At 42.0% G+C, this 27729-nt stretch overlaps 1 protein-coding gene across 3 annotated transcripts in view; it reads right to left on the reverse strand.

Annotated features, from left to right (window-relative positions):
• Positions 1 to 27729, reverse strand: part of LOC126198941 (protein arginine N-methyltransferase 1) — a 112318-nt gene that overhangs the window by 73813 nt on the left and 10776 nt on the right. For all 3 annotated transcript variants that reach the window (XM_049935585.1, XM_049935584.1, XM_049935583.1), the window contains exon 2: positions 22452 to 22772. In XM_049935585.1, the coding sequence (XP_049791542.1) occupies positions 22452 to 22772 (321 nt within the window). The remainder of the gene's footprint in view (positions 1 to 22451; positions 22773 to 27729) is intronic.

Genomic DNA, 27729 nt, shown 5'->3' on the forward strand with positions numbered 1-27729 from the left:
CCCGCTGACCAACCACAGAGGACCATTCCCCTTGTGATTCAGTACCACCCAGGACTGGAGCAACTGAATTAAGTTCTCCACCAGGGTTTTGACTACCTCTTGTCATGCCCTGAAATGAGAGAAGTCCTATCCACTACCCTTCCCACTCCTCCCACAGTGGTATTCTGCCACAAACAGAACCTTCACAATATCCTCATCCATCCCTCCACAATCTCTCCTCCCAATCCCTTGTCTACTGGCTCATTTCCCTGTAATAGATTTAGCTGCAAGACCTGTCCCATACACCCTCCTTCCACCACAACTCCAATCCGGTCACAAACATCATCTATCTCAACAAAGCTGCAACCACTGTGCTGCATTCTAAGTGGCCATGACAACCAACAAGCTGTCTGTCTGCATAAACGGCCACCAATAAACTGTGGCCAAGAAATGACTGGACCCCACTGTTGTGGAGCTTGCTGCCAAATACGATGTCCTTCATTTCAATGACTGCTTCACAGCCTGTGCCATCTGGTTCCTTCCCCCCCCAACACCAGTATTCCCTTTCCAGCATCCAGCACCACACAGCCCTCTGTATGTTGCCCATTTTTGATAAAGGCCTTCTTGGCCAAAAGCTAACTTTCTGACAGTATTTTTGTCGTGCCTTTCTGCAACTCAGCATCTCCGCGATATGGTAGCAACTACCCTTTTCAGCATTACTGTCTTAAACATAAAATTACATCTGATAGTGATCCCATAGTCATCCTAGGTTGAAGCTTTCACGATATGTAGAGAAAAACCGTATCTTTGACATTTAAAAAAAAAAAGTTCTTCAAAATTCAATAACTTTTTTTAGATGAATGTGTGTGTGTGTGTGTGTGTGTGTGTGTGTGTGTGTGTGTGTGTGTGTGTGTGTGTGTGTGTGTCAGGATGTTCATTTTAACTGAAGACATTGAAATATCTCAATAACTACATTTAGGATAAAAAACATTATAATTCCAATTTCTTTGTCCCAGAGGGGGACATCCAATGATACCTCAACCCCCAGTCCAGATCCGTGTGTGGGTGGTGGGGTGCAGCTTTGAAATTTTCAATGGGAACCCCATTTTTCATTGGAGGTTGCGATTGTAAGGCAAAATCTACATACATATTGTCTGAAGCATTTTCTTTGTTTTGCCACAGATGGCGCTGTAATCGGACGAATAGAAATGGATACACAATTGTAATTTACAACTTGCTATTCAATGGCTCTTTAATACCCAATAGTATGTGGGACCCCACCTCCATGCTGCGAGGGTAGGACAGGCCACTATTTTGTAACTTCTAATTGGAAACCTAATACAACATACCAAAAGCAGACTAATTGATGCGCCACTGTGGCCATGGCTCAGGGCAAATTCTAGTCTACTTTTCCAATTAGAGTAAGTATTCAAGCACTGTATCACCACTTCAATACACCCAGTGATCCACTTCCCAAATCACCATACCCAGGACAGAAGCATGTCTGTGGGAATGTCAGCACAAACATTTTCAATGCTGTCGACCATGTCTTTACAGCCCATTGGAACTTGCTGGTACACCTCATCGTTTAAATATCCCCACAGAAAGAAATATGGCAACGTCAAATCCGGTAACCTAGCAGACCAATTAACAGGGCTACCTTTGCCGACCAACCAACCAGTGTAAACATGGTCTAATACCTCCCTTGCTTCAATTGCATCATGGGCTGAGCAACCACCATTCTAAAACACGCTCTGTTGGGTATTCAGGGCAACATCCTGCAGTAGTAGTTCAACATTTGCATCCATTCAACATGCCATCGATACCATATGGACCAGTTAGTTTGTTCCTCCTAATGTCATAACACACGTTAACTGACCAAAGACGCTGACTGTCAACTGTAACATATATGCTTTTCCTTTTGTCGGTCTGTACACTGCCATCAGACATAAAAGTGTTCACAACCCTGTAAAAGAACAAACGAGAGCAAGCATTCTCTGGAAAATGCTCGGCATCCAAAGTGTTGTGGCAGCTTCTGCCAACGAATGTATCAGGATGACCAAATGTAACGGGAAGATACCAAATGTGATTTATTTGTTTCCACTTCAGTGCTCCATTCACCTTGGTCTGTGTCACAGGGCCCCACAATGCTGAGGAAACACCCCAGCAGCCTGTGCAACGCAACGGTATGTCGTGCCGGCCTTGGCCGGCTCACTGAGTTCCAACAATGTCAGGATGGCTGTGCCAGCAGCCGACTCAGCGGCCACCGTCCCCGTTGACTTGGCGCTGCTCCACCGGGAGCTGTAGACCGGCCCCACTGCTGCATCATTCTCACTGGCATAGCTGAGAATGCGGCGGCAATGACTTCGCACGATTCGGCATCTGAACCTGCGGCCCTCGCCTCGGAAGTCTTCGGCGTGTGTTGGGAGCCAAGACGACTGCCCGCGGTAGCGAGCTGAAGAGTGGCCCGCCCTAGCTGGCTGCGGACCCCGCGTCGGCCACAGAGGGTCGAACCAACGACCCGCCATGGACTATAACACTGGTTCCCCATCTGTTGCTACCTGTCGCCCGGTGGTGTGACACGCCCCACCGTCCAGGAGAGCTGCCACACTTGGATGAATCTCATTAGAAAATGGCACCTATTTATACTCGGCTGTGTGCCTCTGTTTTGTCAAGCACGCAGCTTCGCGTCTACATCCACATCTACATTTATATTCCGCAAGCCATCCAACAGTTGTGGCGGAGGGCACTTTACGTGCCACTGTCATTACCTCCCTTTCCTGTTTCAGTCGCGTATGGTTCGCGGGAAGAACGACTGCCGGAAAGCCTCCGTGCACGATCAAATCTCTCTAATTTTACATTAGTGATCTCCACAAGGAGGTATAAGTAGGGGGAAGTAATATATTCGATACCTCATCCAGAAGCGCACCCTCTCGAAACCTGGACAGCAAGCTACACCCCGAAGCAGAGCGCCTCTCTTGCAGAGTCTGCCACTTGAGTTTGCTAAACATCTCTGTAACACTATCACACTTACCAAATAACCCCGTGATGAAACGCGCCACTCTTCTTTGGATCTTCTCTATCTCCTCTGTCAACCCAACCTGGTACGGACCCCACACTGATGAGCAATACTCAAGTATAGGTCAAACAAGTGTTTTGTAAGCCACCTCCTTTTTGATGGACTACATTTTCTAAGGACTCTCCCAATGAATCTCAACCTGGCACCCGCCTTACCAACAATTAATTTTCTATGATCATTCCACTTCAAATCGTTCTGTACACATACTCCCAGATATTTTACAGAAGTAACTGCTACCAGTGTTTGTTCTGCTATCATATAATCATATAATAAAGGATCCTTCTTTCTATGTATTCGCAATACATTACATTTGTCTAAGTTAAGGGTCAGTTGCCACACCCTGCATCAAGTGCCTATACGCTGCAGATCTTCCAGCATTTCGCTGCAATTTTCTAATGCTGCAACTTCTCTGTATACTACAGCACCATCTGCGAAAAGCCACATGGAACTTCCGACACTATTTACTACGTCATTTATATATATTGTGAAAAGCAATGGTCCCATAAAACTCCCCTATGGCACGCCAGAGGTTACTTTAACGTCTGTAGACGTCTCTCCATTGAGAATAACATGCTGTGTTCTGCTTGCTAAAAACTCTTCAATCCAGCCACACAGCTGGTCTGATATTCCGTAGGTTCTTACTTTGTTTATCACGCAACAGTGTGGAACTGTATCGAATTCCTTCCGGAAGTCAAGGAAAATGGCATCTACCTGGGAGCCTGTATCTAACATTCTCTGGGCCTCATGAACAAATATAGTGAGTTTCCAAAATCCATGTTGATTCCTACAGAGTAGATTCTGGGTTTCCAGAAATGACATGATACATGAGCAAAAAACATGTTCTAAAATTCTACAACAGATCGATGTCAGAGATATAGGCCTATAGTTTTGCACATCTGCTCGACGACCCTTCTTGAAAACTGGAACTACCTGTCCTCTTTCCAATCATTTGGAACCTTCCGTTCCTCTAGAGACTTGCGGTACACGGCTGTTAGAAGGGGGGCAAATTCTTTCGTGTACTCTGTGTAGAATCGAATTGATATCCCATCAGGTCCAGTGGACTTTCCTCTGTTGAGTGATTTCAGTTGCTTTTCTATTCCTTGGACACTTATTTCTATGTCGGCCATTTTTTCGTTCATGCGAGGATTTAGAGAAGGAACTGCTGTGTGGTCTTCCTCTGTGAAACAGCTTTGAAAAAAGGTGTTTAGTATTTCAGCTTTATGCGGGTCATCCTCTGTTTCAATGCCATTATCATCCCAGAGTGTTTGGATATGCTGTTTCGATCCACTTACTGATTTAACATAAGACCAGAACTTCCTAGGATTTTCTGTCAAGTTGGTACATAGAATTGTACTTTCGAATTCACTGATCGCTTCACACATAGTCCTCCTTACGCTAACTTTCACATGGTTTAGCTTCTGTTTGTCTGAGTGGTTTTGGCTGCATTTAAATTTGCAGTGAAGCTCTCTTTGCCTTCGCAGTAGTTTCCTAACTTTGTTGTTGAACCACGGTGGGTTTTTCCCGTCACTTACAGTTTTACTTGGCACATACCTGTCTAAAACGCATTTTACGATTGCCTTGAACTTTATCCATAAACACTCAACACTGTCAGTGTCGGAACAGAAATTTTCGTTTTGATCTGTTAGGTAGGCTGAAATCTGCCTCCTATTACTCTTGCTAAACAGATATACCCTCCTCCCTTTTTCTACATTCCTATTTACCTCCATATTCAGAGATGCTGCAACGGCCTTATGATCACTGATTCCCTGTTCTGCGCTTACAGAGTCGAAAAATTCAGGTCTGTTTGTTATCAGTAGGTCCAAGATGTTATCTCCACGAGTTGGTTCTCTGTTTAATTGCTCGAGGTAATTTTCAGATAGTGCACTCGATGCTCTGTCCCTACCACCTGTCCTAAATATCTGAGTGTCCCAGTCTATATCTGGTAAACTGAAATCTCCACCTAAGACTATAACATTCTGAGGAAATTTATGTGACATGTATTCCAGATTTTCTCTCAGTTGTTCTGCCACTAATGCCGATGAGTCAGGAGGTCGTTAATAGGAGCCAGTTATTAATCTAGCTCAGTTGCTGAGTATAACCTCCACCCATAATAATTCACAGGAACTGTCCACTTCTATTTCACTACAGAATAAACTACTACTACCAGTGACAAACACGCCACCAACGGTTGCATGCAATCTATCCTTTCTACACACCGTCTGTGCCTTTGTAAAAATTTCGGAAGACTTTATCTCTGGCTTCAGCCAGCTTTCCGTACCTATAACGATTTCAGCTTCGGTGCTTTCTATCAGCGCTTGAAGTTCCGGTACTTTACCAACGCAGCTTCGACAGTTTATCTAGTACCGCGCACCAAAGAAATTGAATCCGCGCCAGAAGTCATGGACATCGAAGAACCCTAGAGGTCTCAGCACCATCATGCCGTAAGCTGTGGCGGCGCACGCCTCCTGGCCCGCTTTTAGTGTGAGGGCGCCACAGTGGAACACGTGGTTCCAGCGGCCAACAGCGGTGCCCCTGATAGAGTACTTAAGCACCTGCCTCTCGCCCATCCAGCCAGTCTCATCTCGCGTTCGTCTGTGGACACATCGCCTCACATTAGACAGCTTACTTACTTTCTTGTTCTGCGTACGTTGGACGTGTTAGTTAGGTTTCGTTGTGACTCTGCTGTTCGATCTTGTTGTTGTTCGTTCTGTCCTCTCCACTTGTGTTGATGTTCGCGGGCCTCTCCGCGGCTCCCGCCGCGCTTTCCATCATTTAAACCCCGCGTCCGTCCTGGTCGCAGTTACAACAGTTTACAATTACAATACCGATTGCTGCTTGGTCCCCGCATGTCCGACTTTGCCCTGCATCCTTTGAGGCTGTTGCCCTTTCTGTACTTGCCCGAGGCCATCTAACCTAAAAAACTGCCCATTCCATGCCACACAACCCCAGCTACCCATGTAGCCACCTGCTGTGTGTAGTGGACTCCTGACCTATCCAGCGGAACCCGAAACCCCACCACCCAATGGCTCAAGTCGAGGAATCTGCAGCCCACACAGTCGCAGAACCGTCTCAGCCTCTGATTCACACCCTCCACTCGGCTCTGTACCAAATGTCCGCAGTCAGTCCTGTCGACGATGCTGCAGATGGTGAGCTCTGCTTTCATCCCACTAGTGAGACTGGCAGTCTTCACTGGCCAGAAGCCAGAGAGGATTTCCTCCGATCCATAGCGACACACATCATTGGTCCCAACATGAGCGACCACCTGCAGATGGGTGCACCCTGTACCCTTCATGGCATCCAGAAGGACCCTTTCCACATCTGGAATGACCCCCCCGCCCAGTAAGCACACGGAGTGCACATTGGTTTTCTTCCCCTCTCTTGCAGCCATATCCCTAAGGGGCCCCATTACGCGCCTCATGTTGGAGCTCCCAACTACCAGTAAGCCCACCCTCTGCGACCGACCGGATCTTGGGTCACGTACGCGTAACACTTAGGTTGGCCAGTAGCCCTCTTCAGCCTGTAACTTGCGCCATCTAAACTGCTGTGTGTGCCCTCTCCGGCAGTTCTACACTCATGTGGCCTCTATTTGCCTTTGCAACTGCTGGTATGCATAACTCACTGCAATCCAGCCGGCATCTGGCTGTGACTTGAGCTGGGAATATCACACAAAACTAACTTTCCCTATCCTAAACGGTAGTGCCGCTTCATTATTCCCCTCTTCGGAAAAACCCAGTCCCCGGGTCGACCCTTAACTAACTCTTAACTTGTTTGGGTTGGCACCTATGGCAAGTTTCCTTACTACTAAAAAACTTAGACATGGTCCAGTACTCCTAAGAACATGACATGAGGGGGGAAACATAAACATATCCTTAATTAATGCCACTCCGCTGAATGCTTGTTCAACCCCTTACCTACGCCCTTGGTATTCAATCTACTGGGACTTAGACCACCCTCGATCACTCTGGGAATTGGCTCTCCGCCTGATCAGAAAGAAAACAACACATAACAAAGTTAAGGCTGCGATGACACTTGGCACAGAGGTGCTCAAAATGATCATTATTTCCCTATAATGTGTGACATCTAAAATGAACTGGTTTATGGAACTCAACAGAACTGGCTCCAGAGTTTGATTTAACAAGGTCAGATTCTGTCTTGGCAAAAACTCTAAAGTGGTTTCTGGCCAGTACAGCTCTGGCTGCGTAACATTCAATTGCGTGACTCCTGAAATTGACACTGGCAGATGGAATGTTGGTCCTATTACGTTACACCTAGTTCCATTGATTAAAATTCCGCTCCCCTCGAGATCTATTCGTTTCGCTTCTGCAAATACTCCCCACACAAAACCACTTGCTACTACTACCAAATTCTCGTAGGTGAAGAAGATCCAATGCATCCCGGCCCGTTGCAAGCTCAATTTTGGCTCCATGATGTCCCTTGGACATCTGTTCCTTTCCCCCTAGCTAAAAATAACTGCACTGTGCATGTGTCCGTATTTGTAGCTCCACAGATTTTCCTCCAACATTCACTATTTTTGATCCAAACTCAACACCGATTGTGTGACTACTTTCATCCTTAAATTTACATTATATGAACTGGTGCAATAAATACGACTTTCCTTACCCAGCACTGTCAATAACTAAAAATTTAAACAAGAAATCGTACGACTCTGACATCATTCAACACATATTTATTACGGTTTTGCCACAAAATTTACTCCGATGCATTTATTTCTCCAGAACTGAGTTTGATTTCTCCTCCAACAACACTCCACATACGTCAGACGTTACACTTCCCTTTTCAGTGACCAGAGGACAGAGATCACCATCACCCTTCCTTCCTCTTCAAAAAGACTGCTGCCTCTAGTAGGCTCACAATACTCGAAAACACATATAAAATACAATGCCTAATTAATCTATGCAAACCCAATGATACATAACCAGAAAAACAACAACAACTACAAATACTCTTACTACTTTCTAGATTGCAAAGCATACGGTACTTCATGCTGTACTCTATCTTCCTGGTTTTCTCTGTGCTTAGCGCCTCTCTTCACTCTCTCTTTCTTCCTGTGACACACCTGGAATCACATCCGGGCAACCCTTAAATGGCTGTAACCGCCCAATGTGTACTATCGTCGTTTTAGTTGGCAGCTGAAGCTTAACATTAATGGTTCAAAAATGGCTCTGAGCACTATGGGACTCAACTTCTGAGGTCATTAGTCCCCTAGAACTTAGAACTAGTTAAACCTAACTAACCTAAGGACATCACAAACATCCATGCCCGAGGCAGGATTCGAACCTGCGACCGTAGCGGTCCTGCGGTTCCAGACTGCAGCGCCTTTAACCGCACGGCCACTTCGGCCGGCTAACATGAATGGGAGATGTGGTTTCAACAACTTGGTATCGCCCTTGATACCTCGTGAGGAACTTCTTTTTGCGTATAGGGGCTGGACAGCATTACCCGTTGCCCCACTTTATACTGCGGTAAACTTCATTTCCCTTTACTGTGTCTTCCTGCCTTTCCAAAGCCTTTGTATTTGCCTTTTGTACCCATTTCCAAACATCCCGAATTGTTCTTGCGAATTGACATACAGATTCATCAGTCCTTCCTTTCTGTAGCTTCACTAAATCAAATGGTGATGGCATTTTTCGCCCGTACACTACCTCATATGGAGACAAACCAGTATTTGTATAGACTTTTGCATTGTGTGCGCATACAATATGTTTGGAATGGGATATGTGTCCATTACTGTCTTATTATTGAGGTATCGGTAGTCACAACAGAAGCTTTATTACTTAGTTGCATCCGTAGATTTTTTAGGCACAACAACAATGCCCACTTCCCAACAACTACACTCCTGGAAATTGAAATAAGAACACCGTGAATTCATTGTCCCAGGAAGGGGAAACTTTATTGACACATTCCTGGGGTCAGATACATCACATGATCACACTGACAGAACCACAGGCACATAGACACAGGCAACAGAGCATGCACAATGTCGGCACTAGTACAGTGTATATCCACCTTTCGCAGCAATGCAGGCTGCTATTCTCCCATGGAGACGATCGTAGAGATGCTGGATGTAGTCCTGTGGAACGGCTTGCCATGCCATTTCCACCTGGCGCCTCAGTTGGACCAGCGTTTGTGCTGGACGTGCAGACCGCGTGAGACGACGCTTCATCCAGTCCCAAACATGCTCAATGGGGGACAGATCCGGCGATCTTGCTGGCCAGGGTAGTTGACTTACACCTTCTAGAGCACGTTGGGTGGCACGGGATACATGCGGACGTGCATTGTCCTGTTGGTACAGCAAGTTCCCTTGCCGGTCTAGGAATGGTAGAACGATGGGTTCGATGACGGTTTGGATGTACTGTGCACTATTCAGTGTCCCCTCGACGATAACCAGTGGTGTACGGCCAGTGTAGGAGATCGCTCCCCACACCATGATGCCGGGTGTTGGCCCTGTGTGCCTCGGTCGTATGCAGTCCTGATTGTGGCGCTCACCTGCCCGGCGCCAAACACGCATACGACCATCATTGGCACCAAGGCAGAAGCGACTCTCATCGCTGAAGACGACACGTCTCCATTCGTCCCTCCATTCACGCCTGTCGCGACACCACTGGAGGCGGGCTGCACGATGTTGGGGCGTGAGCGGAAGACGGCCTAACGGTGTGCGGGACCGTAGCCCAGCTTCATGGAGACGGTTGCGAATGGTCCTCGCCGATACCCCAGGAGCAACAGTGTCCCTAATTTGCTGGGAAGTGGCGGTGCGGTCCCCTACGGCACTGCGTAGGATCCTACGGTCTTGGCGTGCATCCGTGCGTCGCTGCGGTCCGGTCCCAGGTCGACGGGCACGTGCACCTTCCGCCGACCACTGGCGACAACATTGATGTACTGTGGAGACCTCACGCCCCACGTGTTGAGCAATTCGGCGGTACGTCCACCCGGCCTCCCTCATGCCCACTACACGCCCTCGCTCAAAGTCCGTCAACTGCACATACGGTTCACGTCCACGCTGTCGCGGCATGCTACCAGTGTTAAAGACTGCGATGGAGCTCCATATGCCACGGCAAACTGGCTGACACTGACGGCAGCGGTGCACAAATGCTGCGCAGCTAGCGCCATTCAACGGCCAACACCGCGGTTCCTGGTGTGTCCATTGTGCCGTGCGTGTGATCATTGCTTGTACAGCCCTCTCGCAGTGTCCGGAGCAAGTATGGTGGGTCTGACACACCGGTGTCAATGTGTTCTTTTTTCCATTTCCAGGAGTGTATTACTATGCTCTATAATACTGTCCGCAAGCTGCTGATCAATGAAATCCTCCACAATCGGCTGCAAGTATCTCGGTATTCTGTATGGTTTACGGTAAACAAGTGCTTCATTCCCTGTTGGTATCCTATGTTGAACTAATGGAGTTGCTGGTAATGGCCCTTGTGGAAAAAACAAATCCTTAAATCCCCACAAATATTCTTCCATATGCTCTCTTTCTCCTCCTTTCAAATGCTTAACTTTGTCACGCAATGTAGTTCTATTGGCAGTTTGTGGTTGATCATTTCACCTACCTCTCGAACATCAGTCTTCGTCATCTGGCACATCCAAATTTGATACTAAAACTCCTTTCCTCAAATTCGCATCTACAGCGCTAAAACTACCCATGTTTACGGGAACTATTCACCCACTGTTCCCCTCCTGTACGCGCACAACACTACGTTTCACAAAACAACCCAGTGGACCCAAAACTTCATTATCCTTCAATCGTTCAATAACACATACTGTACCCACAGGTAGATTTGACTCCACACTTACCCAAAGTGACTTCCCGGTGCCACTAGATGCACACTCATGCGAATTAAGACTTAATGCTAATATACGTGGTTCAATTGCTTTGTTCATTACGCTGAACGCCCCTCGCGACAGCTCTGCATTGACAACAGTTTCCCCTAGCGAAAATAACATTCCACCAAGTTCCACAGTTCGTTGTCCAACATCAATTTTGGCATGATGTCGATGCAAGAAATCTACACCTAGGATCATGTCATAGCCCTCGCTTACCCATGGTACCACCTCCATGCATGCATTAAATCAGACTTTCCTTATGTGAAAGTCAACTGTCACTGACCCCCGTCAACTGTAACCGACCACAAAGGCATGACCTCCTTATCCCCCACTCCATGCAACCTATAATGTGTTGGGTCTAATTTCCTTCATCCCATTATATTCTTTGTAGCCACTGACACCTGTGCCCCTGTGTCCAACAAAATCTTAAACTTTTTAGTTCCTATGGATCCTACCAGTGAACATTTCACCTCTGCATACATATTTGTAGCATTGAAATTAAACGGGAGCTCCCTCAGGTGGGTCATGAGCCCCCTCTGCCCTTTAATGCTTGTCCACCTCTCCTATCTCCATTTCTCCATCCTCCACACTGCTGATTTCCACCCCTTCCTCTATTCCTCGGTGAATGGGTACATTGCCTCTGCACATGTCACATACAACAACACTTATAACATTTTATACCCACTGCCAATACTGTTTGCCTCTCGCATACCCCTGTTGACACATCTATTTCCTCACATTGAATTGCCAGCTGAATGGCCGAATACAAATCTTTCAGAGTCCCTTCACGCACCTTCCGTGACATATGCACCAGTAACCCTCTCAAAAATACATCAAGTGCCCTTTGCTCGGCCTCCTGCAACAGAACACTACTCGCTTCATCGCTCTGACACAACTCGTAAGTATGCTCATTAATTTCCCTTATCCCGTCCACAAATTTCTCCACCTTCTCCCCTTGTCTCTTTGTCATTGTACTGAACCTCTCCCTAAAGTACCGAGCACTATTCTGTTTCTTGTACCTTTGTAAAAGCCCTTCCTTGAACTGTTTAAACTGTCCTGCCTTCCTTAAGGCCTCAGAACACCTTACATATATTTTCACTTCACCCGTTAATCTAATCTTGGCTATATGAAACAACTGCTCATCAGACCAACCATTCATCACCACTGAAGTCTCCAAGTCCTCCACAAATGAACGCACATCCTCAGATACCTTGCCAGAAAACAGAATAATCAGACTCACAGCAGCTGGATCAATCTCCTGCACCCTAGGCAACGACTGATCAGATGCGGTTCTAGATGTTAATTCATTTCTCAACTGTGTATTGTCTGCTGTCAATTGTGCTACTTTTTCCAACAAAATCCGCACTGTTTCTGGTTCCGACGCACCTTGCGTCCTTGACTCTGCCACTGTGTTGCTTTCGTTCCCAGTTAGTCCCGAAACAAAACGATTAAGTACAAGAATAATCTGACTGCCTACAGCTCCGTATCATTAAACTCAGTATCACCATAAACCAATACAAAAGTAATCAAATGCAACGGAAAAAAAAATCTTACTGCCCTAAATACACTAACACTTACTGACAACAAATGTAACTGATGGGTGCCAGGAGGTGCCGTATTAAGACTTGGCGAAAACTTTTCAAATGATTTATTTGTTTCCACTTCAGTGCTCCTTTCACCTTGGTCTGTGTCACAGGACCCCGCAATGCTGAGGAAGCACCACAGCGGCCTGTGCAATGTAACGCTGTGTTGTGCCGGCCTTGGCCGGCCTGCTGAGTTTCGACGAAGCTTCGCGTCAGGTTTGCATAACACTTAGGTTGGCCAGAGGCCCTCTTCTGCCTATAACTTGCGCCATGGAAACTGTTGTGTGCACCCTCTCCGGCAATTCTATGCCCCTGTGGGCTCTATTTGCCTTCGCAACTGCTGGTATGCGTAACTCACTGCAATCCGGCCCGCACCTGGCTGTGACTTGATCTCGGAATATTACATAAAGCTAACTTTCCCTATCCTAAATGGTGGTGCCACTACAAAAGCAACAGCAGCCACAACATTTCTCCTACATTCTCCATAAATTATGATCATTTCAATTTTTTCTTCTGTGGTAGCAACATTCATCATCCACTTGCGTGTCTGTTCTCCAAACGATACGTAAATGTGAAGGCAATAAACACTGTACAAGTATTGTAATGTCTGGAGCCACTATCTCTTCTACAAATACACGATATGTGGGCTCCAGCTGCAGTGTATTGCCTTTTATGATATGTTGTAGTTCACCACACAGCCACAGTGGCATGTCGAGTTGGAGGATACAACATTGTGAATAGTGTTTCCAATTAGAAGTTATTAAGTACTGGCCTGTCCTACCCTCGCAGCATGGACATTTAAGGACCATTGAGTAGTATGTAGTAAACTACAATTGTGCACTCATTTCTATTCCTCTAAAGATGGCGAAACAAAGAAAATGCTTCAGACAAAACATATGTAGATTTTGCCATAGAATTATAATCTGCAATAAAAAATGGGGGCTCCCATTCAAGATTTCACAGTTGCCCCTCGCCACCCACTATATATATTTTACTCAATTTAAAACACAAGTTATGAACAAATCCAAGTTGCTCCAAGAGTCAAAACCTCAATTTTTTTATGCCTTTGTGCATTCATTACTTAATAATCTTTTGCCAGAAGAACATGAAAAAACTTGTTGTGTGTTACTATTTATGAACAGTACATACATACTTGATTTCAAATAAATCCAAGAATGTCAGGTTGAAAACCATACTTCCATTTGTTGATTTTACATGTAATGACCCATTTGGCAAAAATATAATATGAAATTTGGCAAAAAACATTAGATATTGCAAAAAAGACACAAAAATGGAAATAAAATAATGATCTCGGCAAAAAATAACACTAAATTTGATCAAAAATACGAGTAAATTTGACAAAAAATGCAAGTAAATTTGGTGAAAAATAACAACAACCACTCTGGCAAAAAAGAACAGTTAATTTGGCTATAAAATAAAACTGTTTTTTCCTGACTCTAGCTGTAACAACTATCACATCAAAATTATTCACAACAATGCAAATGTTAATCCCAGTTTTAGATAATATGCGAATGCCAAATACCGAATGACATGTTTACATTCATCACATAATATGTACTACGGAAGTAAAGAATGACACTGAACAGTAATATTACAGATTTCATGGTAAACCCCAATACTTCACTTTATCAAATTTCTTTTTACAAAAGAGAGTTACAGAGAACCACTAACAACAGTCTCACTATTCGTCTTACTGATTTCAACTACATACATACATAATCCATAGTGTTAGCACTGGAATAGGGAAGATGTGAATAGCAATGAAACACAATTGCAGGATGAAGCATGTATTTACATCAACAGCTATACTCTGCAAACCCCATGAAATGCATGGCAGAGGGTACATTCCATTGTACCAGTTATTAGGGTTTCTTCCCATTCCATTCATGTATGGGGTGTAGAAAGAACGATTCTGTGAATGCCTCTGCGCATGCTGTAATTATTCTAAACTTGTCCTCATGATCCCTGAGTGAGTGATATGTAGCAGGTTGCATTATATTCCTAAAGTCATCATTTAAGCCAGTTTTTGAAACCTTGTTAGTAGATTTTCTCAAGATAGTTTATGTCTGTCTTCAAGAGTCTGCCAGTTCAGTTTCTCACTGTGACACGCTCCCGCGGGTCAAACAAACCTGTAACCACTCATGGTGACCTCTGTATATGTTCAATATCCCCTTTAATTTCTACGTCCCACACACTTGAACAGTATTCTAGAATAGGTCATGCAAGTGATTTGTAAGCAATCTCCTTTGTAGATTGATTGCATACCCCAGTATTCTACACACACACACACACACACACACACACACACACACACACACACACCAAAGTCTATCACTTACTTTATCCATGACTGAGCCTATGTTGTTATTCTATTTTATATCAGTACGAAGTGTTACACCCAGGTATGTCTATGAGTTGGCAGATTTCAACTGTGCCTCAGTGATATTATAGGATACTACATTTTTTTTTCCATTTTGTGAAGTGCGCAATTTTACATATCTGAACATTTAAAGCAAGTTGCCAATCTTTGCACTAGCTTGACATCTTATCTAGATATAACTGAATATTTACGCAGATTCTTTCAGACAGTACTTCAATACAGATAACTGATCCTCTGCATAAAGCCTGAAGTTAATATTAGTATTGCCTGCAAGGTCATTAGTATACAACATGAAGAGCATGGGTCCCAAAGCACTTCCCTGGGACACAACCGTGGTTACTTCAACATCTGACAATTGCTCTCCATCCAACGTAACATGCTGCGCCCTCTTTACCAAAACATCCTCAATCCACTTCATGAATTTTGTTTGATATCTCATGTGATCGTACTTTTGACACAAGGTGTAGATGTGATACTGAGCCAAATGCTCTTTGGAAATCAATAAATACTGCATCCACTTAACTGCCTCGATGAAAAGCTTTCAGTTTGTCATGCGAGGAAAGTGCAATTTGGGTTTTACATGATTGATGAGGAGGACAGTCTGCATAAGAATACGTTTTAAGATTCTACAACGAACTGATGTCAAAGATACTAATGGTACTTTTGTGGATACTTCTACTACCTTCTTGTCTTCTTCCAACTACTGGGTGCAGTTTATTGTTTGAGGGACCCACAACAGATTACAGTTAGAAGACAGGCTAACTGCCTGCCATATATTTTTGTAGGCGACGAGGCATTTTCATTACATCCAAACATGATGAAACCTTTCTCTCCTCGAGTTGCTAGTATTGACCAAAAAAAGCTATTTTTAACTACCATCTTTCACGAGCTCATAGAGTTTCTGAAAATGCCTTCGCTCTGTTAAGTCAAGTATTTCGCATATTTTATTCTCCGATCAGTCTGAAGCCAGAAACGACTGATAATTTGATTATTGTTGCTTGCTGTTTACACAATTTTCATAGAGATGCATCCTTAGAGAAAAATAACGAGCTCATTTTGAATTAAACAGAAGTGAACCACTACCTACAGAAAATCTTGAAGCATTAGCAAGGAGTGTCGGTTATGCATATGCTGATGGGTTTTCTGTGCGACATTCATTTACAGAATACTTCAACAGCGGTGTAGGTGCAGGGATGACACCATGGCAAAGTGATCACGTTAGCAGAACTAAGTAGGCTTTGAGCTCCCTAGCATTACTGAATTATCTTTAAAGATTTGTATGCACATTCCAATAAATTGAACTTTTCTGACATACATCAGGTTTTGGTATTCATTTTTTTGTACACTTCATTATTATTACAACATCCCTTATTTGCCTGACAACCAAGTAATAAACATTATGAAGAAACAGAAAGTATATAATACTTTTCTTACTTGCTCTTTCCACGTATTCTGCTATCTCTGTCAAAGCATTATTCTTCACAGTTTGGTCCTTGTATACTGGTAACTATACATCGTAGATACAAGAAAATTTAGAAACCATTTCAACCAGTTTCTCATCTTCCACCACCGTGAACAGTACTTTTCCCTCGGACATGCTGTCGTGTTCTCCTCTGCAGCTGCGTCTAGACTGCTCTCAGACCGGCTGAGCCACAGCCGCACGTGGCCGTAGCGTCAGCCGCATGCAGCTGACAAACAAGGGACACAGTCCCGTTTAACACCATCTGTAGCAGTACAGTGCGGCAGACGCACAACGGCGGCCGTATGAGTCAGACGCTGCATAGGAATTCCACCTTTATAAGGCTATATGTTTTTCATATTGATGCGAGTGTGAATTATTGGAGATTCTGGACCTTCATTTCAACTCACTTGCAGGTGAGAATTAGTATATCATTATCTTTATTAACAGTTACAGTATTGCATAAACAATATAAGATAGAAGTAGGTAAATTAAGGGCTAGGATAAAAATACCTATAATACAACAGCATGAAATTTCATGTAACATGAGTGCCAACTTCAACCAATATTGTAAAAACTGAAAATTAAATGCGTAACATTGAGTGATGTCATCTGAGCCACAGTTACATTTTTTTTAAGGTTAAATGAAGAGGATGCCCTTAACAGCAGCAGAATGACAGAAAAGGAGGAAGGAAAAGTTAAAGAGTGAAAGAAAATACGAATAATTTAAGAAGAAGCATCTGCAAGAAGCTAGAAAAAGTCAACAGAAGCATCAGTACAGGTTTCAACGAAGCCTATAAAATTGATGACCTGGAAATTGTGAATTTATCATGTTTGGAAGATGGAAGACAATGGCTCAAAAATTATTAAAGTCAAACAAGAACCCCACTCATGATGGAAATATATTGGATCTAATGGCAACTTTGAGGTTGATGGCGAAACTGGTATCAGTCACCATGATGCAGGTGTGGCAACAATGATTACCAAAGTACAAATAACAACTAAAACAAGCAGAAATATATACGTTCAGCATGCTAGATTAAAAATCAGTAGTGTCATATCTGAATGAGGAACTTGGAACTTTCAGCACAGGGCAGGTGCATGTAGAGGAACTATGGTTCAAGTTTAAAAGAATAGTTGACCAAGCACTTGATAAATATGTACCCAGTAGAACAGTTCATAATGGTTAGGGAACTCCATGGTATACAGTCACTCTAAAGAAACAGAGATTACTGCATAAAAGGTGCAAGACAAAGCGTAGGGCCACAGAAGCTGAAAGAAAAGCATTTGGCTGTGAAGAGAGCAATGAGTGAAGCCTTTAATGACTACTTTAACAGAATACTGTTGCATGATCTTTCACAGAACTCAAAGAAATTCTCGTAGTATGTAAAGGCTGTTAGTGGCATTAAAGTTAGTGTCCAGTCCCTGGCACATGAGACAGGAACTGAACTTGAGGGTAGCAAAGCAAAAACTGAAATGCTTAACTCCATTTTCAAACGTTCCTTTACAAAGGTACACCCAGGAGAACTGCCCCAATTTAATCCTTGTATCATTGGAAAGATGAATGAAAAGTATTAGCTTAAGCGGTGTTGAAAAACAGCTGAAATCATTAAAAGTGAACAAAGCTACTGGCCCCGATGGAATCCCTTTCAGATGCTACACTGAATTTGCAGCTGAGTTAGCCCCTCGTCTAACTAAGATATACCGTAGATCCCTAGAACGAAAAATAGTGCCAAGTTCTTGGAAAAAATTGCAGGTCACACCTGCCTACAAGAAGCGTAGCAGAAGTGATCCACAAAAAAAAAAAAAAAAAAAAAAAAAAAAAAAAAAAAAAAAAGGTTCAAATGGCTCTGAGCACTATGGGACTCAACTGCTGAGGTCATAGGTCCCCTAGAACTTAGAACTACTTAAACCTAACTAACCTAAGGACAACACACACATCCATGCCCGAGGCAGGATTTGAACCTGCGACCGTTGCGGTCGCGCGGTTCCAGACTGTAGCGCCAGAACCACTCGGCCACCAGCGGCCGGCGATCCACAAAACTACCGTCCAATATTCTTCACATCTATTTGTTGTAGAATCTTACAACATATTCTGAGCTCAAACATAAAGAGGTATCTTCAACAGAATGACCTTCTCAGTGCCATCCAGCATAGATTTCAAAAACATCAATCATGTGAAATACAACTCACACTTTTCTCACATGACACTGAATCTTTGGATCAAGGCAACCTGGTAGAAGGAGTATTTCTTGATTTCCAAAAAGCATTTGACTCAGTATCGCACCTACGCTTATTGTCAAAAGTATGATCATATGGGATATCAAGTGAAATTTGTGACTGGATTGGTAACTTTTTGATGGGGAGGACACAGCATGTTATCATGGATGGAGAGCCATCTTCAGATGTAGAAGTAACTTTTATTTTGAGAGTGTGCCTAGGAAGTGTGTTGGGACTCTTGCTGTTCATACTGTATATTAATGACCTTGCACACAATGTTAATAGTAAAATCAGACTTCTTGCAGATGATGCAGTTCTCTATAATGAAGTACTATCTGAAAGAAGCTGCATGAATATTCAGTTGGAAGTTAATAAAATTTCAACCTAACGCAGAGATTGGGAACTTGCTTTAAATGTTCAAAAATATAAAATTTTGCACTTCACAAAACAAAACAAAAAAAATGTAGTATCGTATGATTAATACCAATGAGTCACTGTCAGAATCGGCCAACTCGTAAAAACACCTGGGTGTAACACTTTGTAGGAATATGAAACGCAATGATCACATACGTTCAGTCATGGGTAAAGCAGGTGGTGGACTTCGGTTTATTGGTGGAATACTGGGAAGTGCAATCAGTCTGCAAAGGGGATTGTTTACAAATCACCCGTTGACTGGTTCTAGAATATTGCTCAAGTGCGTGGGACCCTTACCACACAGAACTATCAGGGGATATTGAGCGTATACAGAGAAGGGCAGCACGAATGGTCACAGGTTTGTGTAATCTTTGGGAGAGTGTTACAGAGATACTGAAGGAACTGAACTGGAAGACTCTTGCAGATAGATGTAAACTATCCCAAGAAAGTCTACTAACAAAGTTTCAAGAATCAGCTTTAAATGATTAGTCTAGGACTACACTAAAACCCCCTACGTACAACTCATATAGGGATTGTGAGGATAAGATTAGAATACTTACTGCACACACAGAGGCAATGAAACAATCATTCTTCCCATGCTCCATGCATGAATGGAACAGGAAGAGAACCTAATAACTGGTAAAGGGGACGTACCCTCTGTCATGCACCTCATGGTGGTTTGCAGAGTATTACATGATGTAGATGTAGAAGAAGGCTCTACCACTGTTATACAAAGGGAGCTCAATCTGTGTCTTACTATCAGAAAAAGGAAATGGTTCTGAGCCAAGATTCTAAGGAGTTTGCATCGCTGCATATTGAATTTGTTGAAAATTACACTTGCGTTTATCAACATGAGGTGCAAAGTGCACGTTGAGCACAAACACAAGTTAGTATTTTCATGGTATCACTGTGGCATTCTGGTTCTCATCACCCAATTGTTGTTGTTTCAGACAAGTTAACCCATTCCAATGATACTGTGATTGTATACATTAGCAAGGTATTGTCAAATGTACCTCAAAATGTGAAGGTAATTTCAATCTGGTCAGACAGGCCTGCCACGTAATTTAAAAACAAATACATTACTGCTACTGCATCTCAACTTCAATTGCACCACAATGTGGAAATCTATTGGAACTTTTTTGCTACATCCCACAGTAAAGAAGCCATAGAAGCAATTGGTGCAGTTGCGAAACGGCAAATGTGGAATGCACTAAAAAAGTGAAAATTCACAGTAGGTGATGCATCAACTTTTGTTCAGCTACAAGTACCACTACTACGCAAGCTTTTTATATGTCTACTGATGAAATTCAAGAAACCAATGTGAAACTTAATCTGGCTCAAATATTTTCTTTGGAATCATCAGTACCACACATAAAAAGAATTCACTACTTTCTCTACAAGAAAGGAGTACTACAAACATATCTGCTGTCTCCAAAGAATTTCCCTACTGCAGATCATCATACTAAAGAAACTATAGAAAGTGTGAAAATTGGAGACTGGTAAAAAGAAGAACATGATGGCAAATTCTATGCCGAAGAAGTATGTGCAGTTTTTGGAAATTCTTACCTAATATGCAATGGAGCATGCTGGTCACTATTGGAAATTGCCTGCAACATGTGATGAAATTCTGTTCACACAGGACAAAATTATAAAGTAAATTAATCCATCTGATGTTGTCAGTGCAACAGGTCACTTTCAGTCATCTGACTTTTAACTTAATTTACAGTTTATTTTCCCAGATGTCATGCCCTTATAATTTTTCGTAGTGTTTAAAAAGTGAAATGTTAATGTTAAGTTTATCTTATTTGGTAAATAATGTCACATTTTCATTTCTCTGCTAACAGGCAAAAGTTTTTCCAACAATAAGTAATAACTAGTAACATGAATCGCATAACATTGAATCACACACTTTTTCATTATATTACAATATTTTACATGGTATGAATATTTTTAGAAATCTGTAACTGTGTCATCTGAATGCCAACCTAATATGTATTTTCTGTGATAAAAACCAGATCCACACTCCGAATAGTCTCACATTTTTGACATAACATGTACATTAGAAATAGAATGTCCCAAATTTGTAATGTGAATCACAATATAAATTACATACTTGTTCTTTAATTTTACAGCCCTTCCCCGTTTAAATATTAATTCAAGATCTTTGCCTGAATAGCATAATACATAATGATGATTTACAAAAAAAAATATATGTCTACAGATTGATAAAAAGTCAGCATAATAAAAACACTGATTTCAAAATGTAACATGAGTCACCATGAAATCCCCCCTAGGCTTTGTTTTACATCGGTTATGAAGTTGTCTCTGTTTCTTTACCGGTTTCTTTACAGTGATGGGTCCCTCCCATCGTGAACTGGTCTACTGGGTACAGATCTACCCACTGCATTGACAGTTATTATTTTAAACTTGAATTGTAGTTCTTCTACATGCTATTGCCCTGTGCTGAAAGTTTCAAGTTCCTCGCTGAGATATGACACTACTGATTTTTATCTAGTTTATTGAAAATACTTCTGCTTGTTTTAGTTTTATTTTGGTAATAATTGCTGCCACAACTGCATGATGGTCACTCATACTAGTTTCGGTGTGGACATCCTCAAAAAGGTCAGGTCTATTTGAAGACATGTGCGGAAAAATGGGCTAAATCTCAAACGTAAAAACTTAGAGATAAGGGTTGCCACCTGTTGCTGGGTATAGGAACTATCAAAATTGACATTGGTCTCACCCCTAAATACCCTAATGAGATATTTAGGGATGAGACGAACATGAATTTTGATAGTTCCTGCAGCCAGCAACACATGGCAACAATTATCTCTCAGCTTTTACATTTGAGCACTAGTCCATTTTTCTGCACATGACTTCATTTGTTGGCACTGATCCAGTACATTTCCACCAATAGTGGAACACTGAGCTATCTGTTCTAGGCCGTTTCCAGAAAATGCATTTAGTAATGTTTCATATGATGTCTTATCATGCCAACAACTAACAAAATATTAACTTTTCCCAGTTGACTGTTGGATGATTAAAGTCTCCACCAATGATTATAGTAGAAGGGGGGGAAATAATGTACAAGCAAACTGAGGTTTTCTCTACAGTTTTCAGTTAACTTAACGAGATGAGCCCAGTGGGTGATAGAAGGATCCAATTACAATTCTGTGCCTGCCCCTGACATTTGGTAAGATTGGACATATTAAAAATGTGACCTCAAGTACTCAGTGGCAGTGATGCCCTAAACACAAGAAGGAATGTAGAACATTTAAATGATCTGTTGGAATTAGTATCATAAAGCACAGCCCTATTCAGGAAGTGTTCCTTCTGAAAAAGGTATGCCCTTGCTTTCATCCTAGTTATGGACAATCTCATCTGGGTAGTTATAGCTGGGATTTACAGTTAACAGTGGAATGATGCAACTTGACATTTTTACAAATTATACACAAAAAGTTATAAATTCCACATTACCTATCATTAAGAATGTATCATCTTCTAACACTGGTTTTAGAAATCTGTCATCATTCCACACGCGGTCTGATAACTGCATCACTTCAGAAGCCTCAATTTTATTCGTACGGATGTAATTAATCAGTTTTATGTAATCATAACAATCCATGTTGAATTTTGCTCTTAAATATGAAATATCAAAATTATGTTTTTCCTTCAAATGAATAAGGCTTTCTGATATGTTGACACAGTCAGAACAAAACAGACATTTTGCATCTGTCTTTTCTTCTATGTCATTTTCATTGTAACCCTCTGACTCATCTGAAGAGAGATCTGGAACATCTGAAATAGCCAAAAGTTGAAAAACACATATAAGAAATTGGCAATGAAGTTGTAAAAATGTGTACAATAAAAATGAATCCCCTGCCACCCCTCACACGCGCGGGCGTTTAGACACACACACACACACACACACACACACACACACACACACACACACACAGAAATATATTAAAGAAAAAAATTTAAAACTTTAAATTATTCATAAAAATTTAACACCTTAAATTATTAATTCAGAAGATTACAAAGAAAAATTGAAGATAACATGAGCAGCAAGAGTCAGTTTCAATTCAGGAAACGAAATGGAACCCAAAATACTATTAGATGTTTGGAGATGGAAGAAGAAAGAATGCTGGAAGCTAACAGCACATCTGTTGTGCTGACTGGGAGAAAGTTTGAGACTGAATGGACTGGAATATCATTATGAAGTCCTCTGTGTGTAATGGAAGGGAGGGCATTATCTGATCACAAGTATCCTTATTTGGCACACAAAGTGTAAGGAGTTACAAAGAATTGGGTACACTGGTCAAGTAGCTCATCATAAGCCTGTAGTCATGCTAAAAGTAATGGTTGAGGTGATGTAAAGAGTGATGCCACAGGAAAGTGGATAACTGGAAATGAGTGATTGGGAGTCATGAATCATACTGTACCCTGTAGCAACCTGAGGGAAAAGACTGAATTTGGCGAATGTCTGAAGAACATTACCTGCCATATGTGCAGTAGTGGTGGTGGTTAGTGGTTAATGTCCCGTCGACAACGAGGTCATTAAAGACGGAGCGCAAGCTCGGGTTAGGGAAGGATTGGGAAGGAAATCGGCCGTGCCCTTTCAAAAACCATCCTGGCATTTGCCTGAAACGATTTAGGGAAATCACGGAAAACCTAAATCAGGATGGCTGGAGACGGGATTGAACCGTCGTCCTCCCGAATGATATGTGCAGTACCCCAGTAAAATATGGAGGTGGGTTTAGGATGTGGGGGTGTTTTTCATGAAGAGAGTGCTTACTTTGCTTATGCAAAAACTAAATGTAAAAGGATATGAACACATTTTACAGCGTTCAGTACTGCATATGGTAGACGACCCATTCGGAGATGATGATTGCTTGCTTTAGCATGAAAATGCAAGCTGTCATAGAACAGCATGTGGGGCAATAGTTTGTGGACAATAAAATTCCTGAACTGGACTGGCCTGCACAGTCCCACAAACCGAACCTAAGAAAACATATTTTGGAAGAGTTAGAAATGTAAACTTTGCTCCAGACCCCAGTGTCCAACAGCACTACCTTCTCTGGTTTTGGCTCTTGGGGAAGAATGGGCTGCCATTCCACCTCGGACATTCAGACACCTCACTGAAAGTGACCCCAACAGGGTTCAAGCCACCATAAAGGCAAAGAGTGGACACACTTCATATTAATGTCCACTAACAGGTGACCAGATACTTTTGATCAGACAGTGTAACTTAAGACATAAAGGAACTAGACACATGACCGAAAGTTGTAAGTATTGGTGATATAGAAATAGACAAAACAGATATTAGAAGAAGTGTTGGAGCAGGGTGCTGTTTGCCACCAACTGAAAAAATATAAGGAAAAGCAAACAGGCATAACAGTAGGAGGAGAAAAAATGAAGACAATTATATGTGCACAGATCTTCAAGCACATTTGGCTGAACCAGAAAAGGAATTACAATTTTTCAAGGAAGTATCATAAAATTGGGAAAAAGAGTAAGGAATGAGGATGGATGCATGAAAGACCAAACTGACGAGAATTTTGCAGAATGAAGGTTCCATGAAATATCACTAGAAGGGAATACCTTGGAAAATTTAAAAACATTAAGTGATGTAAAATGTAAACAGTGTGGAGGAAATACGAAGTAGAATATCTATAGATATAAAACTTCTGACGATGTGAAAGATCTTTGACCGCAAAAATAATTCAGATAGAATTAAGAATTATCTAGTGAGTACTATCGTACAGCAATGAACCCTGGGCAGAATGAAAAAGAAAAATACTTCAATAGTTTTCAAATGTAATGGTGAAAACAACACTGAAAGTGCAACAGACTGACAAATGGAGAAGTACTTTTAAGAAAAGGAGAGGTAAAAAACTAGCGGAAAGGACAAGAATAAAGAAGACGCCTTGGCTGGGACATATATTGTGAAAATTTGCCTGCAATGAAGGCTCACTACGGAAAGATTTCGGCAAAGAGAAGAATGGAACAAAGAACAGAGTCAGCAGTTATGCTAGGCATTATTACTGTTGCTTTTTACTGGCAAGCTGCACAGGACATTCAATGATAAAGTGGACATCACAGGGGCATTTAATCACTTATGGTGGGCAGCCATTTGGACCACCTGAGGGATTTGAACTACCCATGGGATCTGGTACCTGACCTAGTATTAGGAAAGTTGTAAGATAATGAAATAGTCACAGGAGTGCGACAACTTGGTGATCCTGGTCAACGGAAGCTCCAGAAGCAACCCGGAAGACAGATGTAACATATTTCTTCAATAATTACATTAGTGGTGCCTAGGAGAAATTGCCTGTTGCATCGGAAAAGACCACATACTTGTTAAAAGGGAACCTACTATGAAATCAAGCAAAATATCTATAAAAAGAAAGTCCATCACCAGACCCTCTTCCCTGGGCGAGTGACAAAATTGTAGTGCACATACAGATGAAATAAACAAGAGAGACAGGATCACAATGAACAAAATTATTACCTTAGCCAGTTATGATTACACACTACCATGCAAACAATAAGAATGTATCATAATGCTATCCTAACTGTGATCATGGTATATTGTATGAGTGTTGGGTGCACAGATGTCTGCTCATAACACCAGTACGGGTTAACAGAGCGCAGTACAGAATACTTCTTCAGTTAATGGGAGCTTTTCGTACTGTGTAAATTCAGGCATTGCATGAAATACTTAGAATATGTCCATTCACAGTCAGATCCTCCATAATAAGTGGCAGGAACTATCAGATGATGCCCAAACAGCAAGGCATACCTATGGTTTTCTCCAAAAACAGAGTCCAGGAATGAGGTACCTGAATTCTTCAAGAGGCCTGACACACTTCTGCAGGGGTCAGGAGCCTCACACCACCCACTGGCATCTAATTGGTTGAAGAGAAACCTCTTAATGTGGCTGTTGTGAAAAAGGCACACCGTAACATACTATATATGGGGTAGCCCACTTATGCCGATGTTGCTGATACGATCAGGAGCAACTGAATTGGCATGAAAGACTTGATATAAAAGGAATACTCTGGTGAGACAGAAAAGCAGATCGTGGAAAATATTGCAGACACTATTACAAGGAATGTTTCTGTAGCATGTTATAGCATGTTACCTATCAGTCAATCCCCATCCACTGCACTACAGGATGTTGTGACAGAAGATCAAGACGCAATGCAGCAATGACAGCTGAGGTAAACGGCTGCTGTAGATCAACAGCAAAACCCTCATGCATGGAGATCATAACAACACTAGAGTGGAAATGCAGCCATGTGCCATGAATCATCACCTAGAACCCGGGTGATGTGGACCAGCTTGTGGTTACACTTCTCACTGGCAGCAACATTGCACAGGAGTTGTCCCTCACAAACAGGGAGCTCCATAAAACAGAAGAGGTAGATGCAGCCACAACACCCTCTGCAGCACACAAGGACCAGGGAGCAATGGAGTGCATTGTGGAATGTGGCACACAATAACTCATGTTATAAAAGTAGTACATATAGTTAGATTTTTTAGTAGCTGCTTTTTTTATTAATGGTAGAATTTGTTATGGTAATGGGAAGTAGTACTGCGTTGGATGTAGTAATGTATACTGTACAATTAGCTGCTGATGTACAGAAAACATCTGTTATTGATAGTAATAATTTTTATAAGACTTGGCAGCCAAACTTCACCGAATGGGGCCTCCTGGCCAACGATATCGTATGCTCATTTGTAGGACTGAATACAGCCTGTGTTTAAATTACAGGTAACAGGCTACAGTGTAACAATTTCTTGTCAGTTGCTGTAATAAAATTTTGAAGTCATGTGAAGCAGAAATGTTTTGCATCTACACTAGTGCACAAAGTTCCCAGGACTGAAAAGTCATCTCCTAAATGAACCAAGTTAACATAAAATAATTGTCTCGAGTATATAATGTGCAAATGTGGAAGTAACTTTCGTGCAATATGTAAGCAGTAAACTTGGTTAAAAAGTGGTAAGGTTTAATATGAGAATGTGTATAGGTTACTTGAGCTACAAATGTCTCATTCCTTCTCCAGAAACTTAACATTTCACTGAATAATATAAGACTGAATAAATATAAGAATTTGGTCATGCTTAACATCTCTTCCCTCATTGTGGCATGCAAGAACCTACTGATGAACTTTGTTATCACATCCATAACTAACAAAAACAGGACATGAAATTAAATCTCCAACCATAAACAACACATTGCACTAATAATTCCAAATACAAAAATGAATCTATTGCCCACAAATGCCAACTACACGCTGAAATAACTAACCAACAAACCACCACAAACTCTTTCACTATTATTCTCACCAGCGGTACTCAAGGACTTCAGTGCATTACTCACCAACAATTTAGAAACAAACATTCCATACTAAACACCACCACTGCATACTCCATCACTTCCTCTAAATACATGGTCCATTTCAAATATGCCACCAACCACATTGTCACACATGATCCATTTCAAATATGCCACACAACAACGTCACAGGTCAAAGAAAGTGGGTGGTGCTGCAAACTTCAGTTGACCCCGCCTATCTTTTTTTTTTTAAAGTTTACTACAATAATAATGTGAAGTTGATTACAAATAAGGACTAATTAACATTTTTTCAGAGTGTCTTTGAACTAGTCATTTAAGCTGTGACAGAATGGGACAAGTTACAGTAAAGTAATTTGAAAGTTAAAATTTGAAGTAGCTGCTTCTTTGCCT

Source organism: Schistocerca nitens, chromosome 8 (genome assembly GCF_023898315.1).
Source record: "Schistocerca nitens isolate TAMUIC-IGC-003100 chromosome 8, iqSchNite1.1, whole genome shotgun sequence".
In the NCBI taxonomy this organism is placed as follows: Eukaryota; Metazoa; Arthropoda; class Insecta; order Orthoptera; family Acrididae; genus Schistocerca; species Schistocerca nitens.